The 12,527-nt window shown below is 49.6% G+C and overlaps 1 protein-coding gene and 1 long non-coding RNA gene across 5 annotated transcripts in view; one reads left to right on the top strand and one right to left on the bottom strand.

Annotated features, from left to right (window-relative positions):
• The window catches only part of LOC143423012 (uncharacterized), a 76,620-nt gene that overhangs the window by 10,813 nt on the left and 53,280 nt on the right, over positions 1-12,527 (bottom strand). The window lies entirely within an intron of this gene.
• The window catches only part of LOC143422984 (paired box protein Pax-6), a 58,320-nt gene that overhangs the window by 10,262 nt on the left and 35,531 nt on the right, over positions 1-12,527 (top strand). For all 4 annotated transcript variants that reach the window (XM_076894007.1, XM_076894011.1, XM_076894009.1 and 1 more), the window contains exons 3-4: positions 9,151-9,316; positions 9,550-9,730. In XM_076894007.1, the coding sequence (XP_076750122.1) occupies positions 9,151-9,316; positions 9,550-9,730 (347 nt within the window). The remainder of the gene's footprint in view (positions 1-9,150; positions 9,317-9,549; positions 9,731-12,527) is intronic.

The following is a 12,527-nucleotide window of genomic DNA, read 5'->3' on the forward strand; positions in this document are numbered from 1 at the left end:
TCGTGCGTTGAGGATACGTACAGGATAACAGGGTGCGTGAAACGCGTACATCGCGTGCACACGCGTTAAATGAATATCAGCTCGAGGTAAAAACGAACGAAAAATCCTATTCGATTTTCGTCGAACTTCTCGTGTCACTTTGGATCTTGTTTCGTGTAAATGGTATTGTTCTCCGGTTAGAACCATATGAGATGGTTTATTTCACGCGAGACGAGAGAAATGAAAAATGCGGAACGGGCGATGAGGGGGAATAGAAAAGTGAGAGGGGTGCATTAGCGTGGAAGCTCATTAACGCGACGAAAGAAAAGATCGAGTGAGCCGACGACCCTCGCCATTGTCAGGACGTGAAGCTATTGCGATGGGAATTTCATGGATTCTCCACGGCCGTTGCGAATAATGTCCCGATCGTTTCACTGATTTAACGCAGAAAAGTGGACGGAGAGGGCCGGAAGACGTAGCGCGATTGGGTGTTCCTTTTAACGCTGCCCTTTCAACGGATTTATTGTGTCGTGCCGGCGTGAATTCTCTGGGAAATTATCACCGACGTTGGCGTCATGATAAATCGAATTAAATCAAAATGCTGGCTGGGGTCGCGTAAATAGACGCGTGCCCGTCGATTTCGAGTCTCTCGGATCATTCGTATCCGTTTGATCGAAGTTCTCTTCGCGAAGCCTCGTCCTTCGACGTGCACGGCGTTCTAACTGTGGTAGAAATAAAAAAAGAGGAAAAAAAATCGCGACGTAAACTGCACCCTTACGATCCAGGGGAAGGGTGGCTCGAAGAAAACAGCGACGCGACGGTGCGAAAGCTACCGCGACGACGCCGTCGTTACCGTCGCTTTTGTCTGCCTGTGGATGCTGCCTCTAACTTTAATCGACGAGACGAGCTCTCGAAATATCCCTATCTACACACGTCGCCGATATACTTGGGATTGTACAAATTTGCTGTCCTCTGTTTCTCAGAGAAATAGAAAGACAGAACGAAAAGAGAGAAACAGAAAACTTTCCGAGTACACGCACAGCTTACAAATAATTCCTTCTTTCTTGCGTTTTGCCATATAATTTTACGTAGTTCAATTGAAGAAGATCTTTTATTTCTTCTTTACGGAAGGTAATCAATGCTCGCAAAGATAATGCTGGAAATAGTACGCCACGTGGATTGTGTCTGAGCACAGAGATGAAAAATGCTAAAGGAGTTGTGTAGAAAAGAATTATATACACGATAAGAATGGAATAAACAGGATTTTCGCGATAAAAGAGGCGACAGTAATTTTCGATACAGAGCTAATAGAATACAGAGAAAGAGAGAGAAAGAGAGAGATGGAAGGGGAAAAAACGACGAACACCGTACTGAATAAATATTTTGACAAACCGTCTCAGAGGGAGCAATGGTTTCAGCACCCATGGGTACGTCGACAACTGTCGGTCTAATTTTCCCCTAAACGTTTCCGGAGATTACATCGGATTCTCATTGTACTTGCCCCGTGGACGACGGATTTGCTCTTACAACGGAGATCTGTGTAGTTTTTGGATCGAGAAAAGCGGGTATCTTTAACACGCTGTGTTTAGATACGCGAGTAAAGCACGTTACGCCACGAACAATGCAATTCGTGTATTTATTCATCGTTCACACGTCTTTCTTCAAAGTTGTAACCTCTGCTCGCCTCGAGACCCCTCACATTAACCAAATTTGCATCCCCAGGAAAGGAAGAAACGTAATCGTCCCCATCTATCATAGAATGATTCCAATGAATCCACGAATCTAAAAGCTGTAAAACAATTCCGCAACGCTACTCGATCACGTTCCACGAGAGTACCATTGTCAAACAATCGTTAGCTCACCACTTATCGTGCCATCGTACATTCCACGACTCCTTTGAACGAGCGTTTACACGCGTTTGTTCGCTCTCGCTTGAAGTGTACACGCCATAGTTCTCGATACGCAGAGCAGAAAAAAGGAGGAAGGAAAAGAGAAGAAAACGACTGGTGTACAGAGCGAGGTGCGCAATTTCTCTGCACCCCGTTTCGTAGCCTGTTTACCCCGATGAGGAGAAAGAAATATGGCGGCGCCGCGTGAGGAACGAGAAGGGAATGCGTGCGGATCGTTAGCGACTTCAACTTAGTGCGATAATGACGTCTCGTTCGGGTTTTTCGTTTGATTTTCCGAAAGCTTCATTCGCGCGCCTCTGCTCGTCCACTTCGTTCGTTCTCGTCCTCTTCATTTTTCCCTTCTCCTCCACCCCCCCTCAGCCTCTGTTTCCCATTTCTTTGCCTTTCGTTTCGCGCGCTTAAACTCGCGCAGTCGAACACAAAGGTGGTTATACTTGGTGCACGGACAGGGTGGTGAAAACATTTCCTCTGAAAAGGGGACCCTCGAGTGGCCCTCCACTTCACGTCCCAGGAGAACTGGACCGTTCTCCGCGCACAATAATAACGATTCCACCCGCACACCTGCGAGCAGAACCTCCTCAGGTACCGACGATTCGACTAATCTCGTCGAACACCGTCTGGCTGACCTATATTCGCATATTCATAGCGAGGATGGACGCGGGACACCCCGTGGCCATCTTACAGTGTAACTCTAGAGGGGTTGCTGATCAAAGGGTGGTATTTCTCATTCTTATTATGACACTTACCTCGAATACGTATACGCAAGTTGAAAACGTTCGTTTTATCCTGTAGAAAGCGCTCGAAAATTTTCCAAGCAACCTCTACTTTCGTAGGGGAAGCTCTATTCACCCCCGTGCTTCCGCGAGACCTCGTAACGCTCTCTTTTCATTTCGAGAACAAGATGTATATCGACAGTTCTGCCTCGCCATTCCCACAGCTGATCATTCCGATACGTGGACTAATTATGTCAAAACCCTCGGTGGACACGAGTCCCATGGGAACAACCGGGACCACGGCGACCACAATACTGGAGCCACGTCGATGTCATTGTGCACCTTGTGCCCGATTGTGCTCCTGCTACGGCTCTGTTAAAGGCTCCGGCCCCTTTCTCGTCGCCTTTATTTCCTCGTGGCGGCAGCTTCGACCCTCGCCACTCTTTCCCCGCCTCGTCGCGTCTCTCTCTACGTTTCCGTGAAGAGAAACGCCGGGCCCTGGCCGTGTTTTTCGCAATAACCAACGAAAAAGGGCCCCCTTGGTCGCCTCGCGATTAGGATTCCCTCGATTTCCTCCTCTCTGTGCGTGTAGTTTCGCGACATCGAACGGGCCACCGTGCGGATTAACACCGGGGAACACATGTCGTTTCTTATTGTCGACGGGACTCTGCTTGGACTGTCCCTTTTTTCTTTTTCTAGTTATTTTCGTATTCGTCGAGGGAGATTTGCGAAGAGGAATATCGAGCAAGTTTAAAAGCTCCAATATTTATAAAAGAATCGGTTTTCCAGCATCGTTGAAAAGAGTAAACGATGAAATCGAAAACAAGAAGAAGAAGAAGAAGAAGACCTATTTATTCGAATGTTCTCGTTCAGAGAGAGTTATCAACGTTTGTCGGAGTCTGACTAGTCTACGCGAAGATAACGAAGGTAAACGAAGGAGCGGGAGGGGTGGGTGGTGGTCGGTCCAGAGAAATATGTGTGGATAGGCGAGCCAGTTCGTGGACGGACCTTTTCCACGTGGTGCACCCGTGGAAGCGGCTCTGACAGATCCGTTGGCGTGGAATAACGCGTTTACGAGCTCTTTGTCCGGTCCGCTTTGGGACCCGTGCTACCGTTGCCGCCGCTGCTCTAGCCGATCCCGATCCATCCGAGCTGGCAGCCTCGAAGGTTGGCCCACCAGGTAATTGGATAATTCGAGCCGGAAGAGAGCGTGTATAAAGCTTGAGAGAACGCGATTAACCGAAAGAATCGGTTCCTCGCTTTGCCTATCTCGTACGCCAGCAGTTACTGGTCTTCCTTGGATCCTCGAATCGTTCGATTTCTGCGCGAGACGACCAATAACCGCGCACGCGAGAACAGTACATCCCATCGTGTACTCGCGTTCACGGTCGACACCTTTCGAAATGATCCCCGTGGCCCTTGACCCTCGAGCCAGAAGGCGGTACATCTGCCTAACAGTCGATCCTGGCACCCCTCGCTACGAGTCCTCGATCGAGGATGAATCGAGTTGTCAATGCACGGCCATTAATAACGCTAATAACTGTCGTGAGCACGATTTTCGGAAAAGGAGACTCTCCCTCTCGGGTAGAGGAACGAGAAGAAAAAAAAAAGGGGAAAAGAAGCGAGTAGGTAAACGGAGGGGGGCCAGGATCGCGTGTAGGTATACGCGGCTGAAGAGCTCCGGGTCAAAGCATGCGGCGGATTGGCTACAAACAGAGGCAACAACAAATACTCGAGTCCTCGTTGTGCTCCGTTCGCAGGGACGGATGTTCGGGACGGTCAGAGGGAGAAGGATGCACAGGATGGAGGGAGTGGGACAGGGTTCGAGGCGAAGAATACTCATTTTGAAAACATGTCCGCAACAACGAGGCTATTATGACGATGATAGCCGCTCTCTCTCTCTGCCCGTTTCCCTATTTCCATCGATGCCTCTCGAAACTTCGTTGCCCAGGACGCTCTTACCTGCTGGTCAATCCTGCGCGTACCTACACAGCCGACCCTCGTCAGTGGCTCCAATCTGTACCTACCGATACATTGACTAGGTGTCTCAATATAACCGTAGTAAGATATATGGGGTTGCCAACGAGCTGAGAGACGTGTATACATGTGCACGCTCCCTGAGAGAATGATTTCGATAGAATAGAGAAGATCGCCGGCGACATACGGAATTTTGTACGTACGTCGAAGGTCGTAGGTTGATAGATTGGAATTGGTGGTCTTCTCGGCTTGTAAGTCTGAAGGGGATCCTCGTACGGGGGGATTTATGGATTGCCTTGTTCGGGGTAGCAAAGTTCTGTATTCTGTTGTTTCCACGACAGCGTCGTTGCAAGTCGAAGAGGGGTACCGTTGATTTATTCGTAAAACGGCGAGATCAAAGTAATATCATCTTTTCAGAGCATATTTGGCATATTTTCGTTTGAGAAAGATCGCATTCTTGCGTGGCACGCGAGCATATGCAAGGCAAGGCTCAGTTTACCAGCAACCCCTGTCAGAGACGGTTCGAAATGAAACTTGGTCCCAGCGATAAGCGTCGACGAAAGGAAGCCACGTCGCGGAGGATGGAGAGGAAACTTCGATGTCGTGTCCATTATGCCCGGGTCATTTTCCGTCATTGTGCCTCGAGTTGTAACCACGGCGACACGAGAGGCTGCGAGGGGCGGAGGGGAGCCCGCGACACCCGTGAAAGTCCCGACAATGCGTTCCCGTAGCGGGACGACAAACGGTTAGCCGGCGATTAACCTCGACTCGTCTCTTGTTGGTGTCTCAATCGAGTCCGCGCGGCACAAGTGTTTCCGGGGAATGAATGAACAAGACACCACCCCACGGAACCATTTCAAGCCGCTCAACTTCGAGGAGGGAGGAGTCAAGGGATGCCCACTTGGCCTCGAGTACCTTCGCGGTCCCGACGAACGTTTCTGCACTCACGGCGTGGATAATCGCTCGAGAGGATGAAAGGAGGACACCAACGACCGTTCGACTGACCGATCTACCACGTGCATACACTCTCTTCGAACGTGGCGCAAAAATTGCCAAGATTCTGCTATCGCAACGATCTTCGACGAAGTCCAATGAAATCATGTGGTATACGAGGGTTGTTCGAGTTCCATAAACGGTGCAATTGATTAAGTAACCTCGCGAGGACCACCTGGATGAGGTTTGATAAAACTGCTGGAGGGGGTGGTGAAAAAGAGAAGACGAACGTTTCTGCACTCACGGCGTGGATAATCGCTCGAGAGGATGAAAGGAGGACACCAACGACCGTTCGACTGACCGATCTACCACGTGCATACACTCTCTTCGAGCGTGGCGCAAAAATTGCCAAGATTCTGCTATCGCAACGATCTTCGACGAAGTCCAATGAAATCATGTGGTATACGAGGGTTGTTCGAGTTTCATAAACGGTGCAATTGATTAAGTAACCTCGCGAGGATCACCTGGACGAGGTTTGATAAAACTGCTGGAGGGGGTGGCGAAAATGAGAAGCGATGAAATACGCGTGGCTGAAGGGGGTGGCGTAAGAATAAGAAGTCGCGAGGATGATGAATGCGCCGTCTGAGCCATCCCGTCAGCGAGGCTCTGCTTCTCGTTTGTAAACGAGCATCCCCTTTCTTCATCACGGTCGTGGATATCAGCCGCAGAACGAAGGCGCTCTATCGACACGAGGAGGAACGTTCGGCTTCACTTTTGTTTATCTAACCATTTATCTTGCCTCGAGGACGAGGATTTTCGGTAAAATTAACAGGCAGAAGGGCAAAAAGCTAGCTGTCATCCCCCGGTGAAATTAGTCGCGGCTGGGACTCGTCGCCTCTCTGTTTTCCCACTAAACGCCATTGTGGCTCGATACGAGGCTCTGGCGTCGTGAAAAACAAAAGAACGGTGATCAATTATCGATTAAACGAGATTCTACGTGGACCGTGTAATTCATCATTCTGTCGGTGGGAATAGTCGGACCCCCGACGAATCTTTTCCTTGGCGGTGAAAATCCGTCAAGATGAGGGGGTGGGGAAGGGTGTTTCGGCGTTAATCGTTTCCTGCATCGTTTGGGTGAAGTTCAACGGTTTCGTTTTCTTTAAACGGTTAATAGATAAGAAATACATCGAGTGAATCGATGATCGTCGCATCGAATAGTAGCGCGACGGTAGTTTTAGGGCTTTCTTGATGCTATTTTTAGTGACGAATATCAGATAGTGTCGCAAGAGAATAGATAAATCGATACTGCGATGGCTAGAAAATTTCACGATGCCACGACACAAGCTTCCTCTTGCCTTTCAGTTAGTTAACGGGAAACAAAGTCGCTCGACTGAGTCTGGATCGCACCCATATATTTCGAATCGTACAGAGATCAGATGAATTACAAGGCCAAATACCGCGCTCGAACGAGCATCTAAATATCTTCATTGAACGTACAGGGTACGCGTTATTAATACATCAGCATTCTCATGAATCAACAACGAAAGGGCAACACGGGGTGACAAAGGGAGAAACAAAAAAAAATGGTAACAGGGGCAAGCGTCGCCGAATCTCTCTCTCTCTCTGCTACCCTCGTAGAAGGGGCGCGGAAGGCAGCGAATTGTCGAGCTTCGAATGCCAGTCCTTAACGAGCGATAATAACTCGAGCAAATAGCGCGCATTTCTAGAGTGCTACACAGTTTCTGCTCGCGTTATATACTGGCCCATTGTGAACGGCTAGCGACAGAGAAGGAAGACAGCGAGAGGGAAGACGGGCTGCAGGAAACCACGAACGGAACGAGAAGAAGATCGCCCAGAAACGAGAGAGAATGGAGAAAGTAAAGGGATGAAAGAGGGAGAAAATTGTAGTTTGATCGCGCGTGCAATTAACGCGCGCTTCTGTTTATCTGGACAAGGACAGAGTCACGTTTAAGTAGAGGGGTACACCTTTAAGTCAGCCAGAGCGTAACCCAGCGTGTATTAGCCGTACGCGACGAAGGGGTGCGCTCGAGTGGCTATTCTACGAGGAGGACGTGTTTTGATATTGTAACGTTTGTATTAAATATCAGTAGGAAGGGTGGCTGCTCTAAGCCTGTCGTTTATTAGGACTTCATTAGCCGTCTCGGATCCCCCGTTCCTCCTTGCTGTTTGCTCTGGCACCGCCGGGTGTTTTCAATCCGGTCGAACCGCCCCTATTCGCAGCGCGTGCAACAAGAGTTGAAATATCAAATTATTACGTATTATCGTTATCATTTTTTTATCGTCAGCGAGTTCAATCTGCCTCATTTAATCCGTGTTCTCGCGTGAAAAGCGTACTCGAGAGCTTTTTCTTCCCAGAACTGTATCCCCTCGGTTCGCAGGATGCGACACAAGATGCGAACGTGTTTAGACATTTACAAGTTTACACGTTACCGATCGATGAATTATATAGATAGGTTTTTGGGGGGGAAAAGGTTCTTCGAAATGAAAGGAACACTCGTATCGGGCAGATACGGGCGAGGAGCGAAGTTAGGCGAATCGCGCGCGTGAGGCCCATTTTCGAAAGTCAATCGACCGTGAGCGCCCCTTTCGTCAATCGCATACGCTCGTAAATCTCCCTTATAACTCGCGTTGGGTAACCAACGAGGACGAGGACGCGTCGAATTAGCCCCGTCTGGAAATTTTTGTTAGCCGATCACCGAGAGGCGTCGTTCTTCGCAAAAAGTACCTGCCACCCCAAGCTGTCGCCTAGACCTTTTACTCTTATCCTTTTCTCTTCCTGTTCGCGGTCCTCTTCTTGGTCCAACGAACTCGACGAACCAACGTAAAAAGTCTGTTCGTTCAGAGTCGCGAAGGAAAGTAAGTTCGATGCAAGTTCCTAACGCCTTGCAAGTATAATAAATTTAACTATCTATAGCGAAGAGAAATTAATTTTTAAGCATCTTATTTCTCTGATGAATTCCTCAAAATAGTGATCGTTATCCCAACGTGAACGCACGACGGATACAAATTTTCCTGTTTCGAAGAAGGTCTCTCTTTTTCGTTAAAATCGTCGGTCAGAGCGGTTTTCACCCCCTCGAAAAATTAGGGCGTGGCAGGGCTGCGACACCGTGGTCCCGTCTTCTTCACGGCGGGTGCGGGAATATAAAAGAGATCCACGAGGAACCGTGGAGGACACCGGAGGCTGCTGACTTTCGTGTGTGTCCGCCTTGTCACCGACACAATGAGTCGAAGATTATCTACGATGGGATTCGCTAACGTTTTAACGCCTGCAGCTCCAACCCCCAACCTTGGAGAACGAACAGCCGCGAGAAGAAAGGAAGACGTACCCCACCTCTTCGTTCCCTCGCCACCTTCTTCTTCCTCCACGCTGTCGTTCGTGCTCGCCCTTTTTTATTGGCAAGTGCCACGAGAGGTAAAAAATATAGTGATCTATGGCGGGAAAGGTATTCTTCGTGGATGCGCTTCGGGTGTCTCTGGAAGCGGGCGAACTCGGTTCAATTTTTCCCCCAATTTTCCTTCGTAAGATTCCTTTCTTCGAGAGCGCGCAATAATTAACTTTGCTATCCTGATTTTCGTGCGATCATTTCTCGTAACAAGATCGACGATTCTGGTTTCAGGTCACAGTGGTGTGAATCAGCTCGGGGGTGTCTTCGTCGGCGGTAGGCCGCTTCCAGACTCGACGAGGCAGAAGATCGTCGAACTAGCGCATTCTGGCGCTAGACCCTGCGACATTTCCAGGATCCTGCAGGTCAGCAATGGCTGCGTCTCGAAGATTCTTGGAAGGTTGGTTGAAATATTGCTCACTTTGTCCCGTGGAAATTTAATACCGCATACCTGACCTTCCACGACGCGGTGTCGCGCGATATTCATTTAACCAAGCCCCACACACCCCGTGTCGTTTCTCGTAATCACGTGTAAAATACACGAAAAAGGGACGAGAATTTTTAGTTTCGAATTTATCCCGGATAAAAGCGGCAACATCTACCGTATTGTACCGCAAATTATTATTATTGCAGGTACTATGAGACCGGATCCATTAGGCCCAGAGCAATCGGTGGTAGTAAACCGCGCGTAGCCACAGCGGAGGTCGTCAGCAAGATTTCTCTCTACAAAAGCGAGTGCCCCTCGATTTTCGCCTGGGAGATCAGAGATCGTCTGCTCCAAGAGGGTGTCTGCACGAACGACAACATTCCTAGCGTAAGTACCATTTCGAAGGACCGTTTCAATTTAGAATCGTCGAGATTTAAGATCAATCGATCACGCGTGCCAACGGACAGTCGAAGCTACAGATTTCGGTTCCAACTGACGTAACACAGCCACCGTCGGTGTTACGTATCCGGGGTTTAACGAAATGATCACGCGTCCCGGCGGCCAACGGCGCCGTTATCGCGAGGAACGCGAGTTTTACGGTCTGGCGTCGACGGGACATTAAACGAAACCGGCGCAAAAAAGGGTGGAGGCTTTGGGCCCAATGATGCTTTCCATGTTAACAAGGGCGACAGTTTATAAAGCGTGTCGCAAAACACGCGTAATGGAGCCCGAGTTTTGCAGGGTGGTGGTCGTAACCGCGCAGGCGTCTCGTCCAACGGTGTGTTACGCACACAAAACAGGCACGCATTTACATGGATGGTCGAAGGGTTGGCGAGGAGTCGATGTCGAGGGGGTGATGGAAATCAGTTTTCTGCGAGGCGGCTACGGGGGTGTGTTTACGCCAGCCGATGAAATCCTCCTGTAAACAGAACGGCGCGAACTTCCATCGTTGCCGGCCCATTTAAACGGGGTACGATCGTCCGAGTTGCGAAACGACCTTACGTCTCGATCACTGAATTTCCTCGATAATTCCTCCTACCGTTGGATTCCTCGAGTTCCACGATCACGAGACGATCTCCCGAGGCGGTATCGGTGTTCTCGCTTAGGCGTGTCAGCGAAAGGCAGACATCGAGCGACACAAAGGAATCAATTAAGAAATCGCTGGCGGTAGAAGGAATAACGCACGGATCAAACGGAAACCCCACCCCTCTGGCCCTCTTTTCTTTTTATCCGCCCCGCGATACCCCGAAGACTGGCACCCTCCTCGCCCGCTAATACGCGAAGAGCTCGGGACCGGGTCTGCTCCTCGCGGTGGTACCACGTTGCCATGGATATTTGCATGCGTCCAATAAACGGTGGCTAAGGGGCTCTCGACTCTTGCTCAGGGTAAAAAGCGAAAGAGGGTCGCTAAATTCTCTTTCCCTCCCCGCGTCGCCGTGCTTCTTTCGCGAGCGAGCCCTGTCTATCGCCCCCTTAGCTACCGCCCTCCTCCTCTCTGTCTCTGCTCTTTCTCCTCCGCGTCCTTTTCTTCCTTTTCCCCTTTTTTCTTCTCCACCTCGCGCCTTCATAATAAATGGCTTCGAGATGTACGCGCGTTAGCAAGCCAGAGATGCGTGGCCAGGAATTTTGAAAGGAGACAGCGTGTAACGAGAGTCTCACCCTCTTCGTCTCTCTTTCCATCAGAATCGAAGCGTTCACGAGAAACGAGAATCGCGAAAATATCGCTAGAATCCATGCTACAGCTTCGACGAGGAAGCTTTCTCGCGGGGGTACGCAGCGATTGATAAGGGATGAGAAGGGGTGCGTCAAGCTTTGATACGTTCATCGAAATCACCATGATCCGTAGTGATCGAACGGAACACCGCGAAAGAGGAGGGACAAGGTTTATCGAGAATTTCCTTTCGTCTCTCTGCACTGGCCGCAGCTTCGTTCCGGGCCTCTTCCCTTCCGTTCTGGTGGAACGACGTCGGCGCAATAATTCTCGGGCGAACTGTACATAATGGAATATTACACGGGCCATTAAAGAAACGTTAATCTTGGCCACAACAAGTTCAGGAGCGCTTACAGGATGCTCAAACGCGGCCGGGATTATACTTTGTACTCTGGCTTTGATCCTCCTTCGCCCCGAAGGCTGCTCCTCTAGCTCGCTCTCTCACCCTCGCCACCACCCCTCGCGCCGCTCGACCCTCCATCTGCGTAATTTGTTAAAGCGTTAAATTCCGCGATCGTCCCGCCTCGCGTCGGAACGCCAACTTCTGCTCGGATACCGCAGCTACGTTTAATTGACTGCTCGCTTTTAATTCCTTGGAATCGCACGGAGAATGCCACGCGGAATTATTGCCGGTGTTTTATTAGATAACCGGTGTGCTTCTGACCGAGCGGATCGTCTCTGGTATCGGCTTTCTTTCGTTTCCCTTCGTATTCGTACTCTTGACTGTACGCACGTATATCGCATCGTAGATCGTGGACTGTTATACACGGAACTCGAGGTCCAATACTTTTCTTCTGCCTACCTCGTACAGGGGTGGTAGGGGGCGAAAATGCACTCGAATGAAATCGATTCGATCGAGTTGTATACTTTTCGTTCCTCTCCTTTATTTTCGTTTCCTCGCGGCGTCATCGTCGGCGAAGTCGTAGTTCAACGCCGGCGAGAAGAAGAAAACGGGGGTTGAGGACAGGGGTGGTCTCTGCGGAGGAAGGAACGCTACGGAAGAAGGGACGTATTCCAAACGGGTCGCGGTGATTGAGGAAAATTTCATTATTCTCAGACATTACCTCCGTTATTGTAATGCCATCAAATTGGATACGCTTCGTACACCCCCGTAAAACGGGCCGGGATATCCACGAATATCCGTAGCTCCAGCTTGCCGTTGCGAAGGACACGACGATGGGGCCGGATGCTATGTGAATCTTTCTTCTCGAAGATTTTCGAGTATCTCGAATCCTCCGCGTACCTTCGAATTTCAATCATTTTTCTCCGTTCGTTTAATTTCGTCCAAGGTTTACTTATAAACAAATTTCGAATATTGGCTTGGTTGAAAGTGCGCGCGTAAAAAGTAAAACGAACGAACCGTGGCAATCGTCGATGGGGCCGGATGCAAGGCGAATCTTTCTTCTCGAAGATTTTCGAGTATCTCGAATCCTCCGCGTACCTTCGAATTTCAATCATTTTTCTCCGTTCGTT

The sequence above is a fragment of the Xylocopa sonorina genome, chromosome 4, assembly GCF_050948175.1.
Source record: "Xylocopa sonorina isolate GNS202 chromosome 4, iyXylSono1_principal, whole genome shotgun sequence".
Lineage (NCBI taxonomy): Eukaryota > Metazoa > Arthropoda > Insecta > Hymenoptera > Apidae > Xylocopa > Xylocopa sonorina.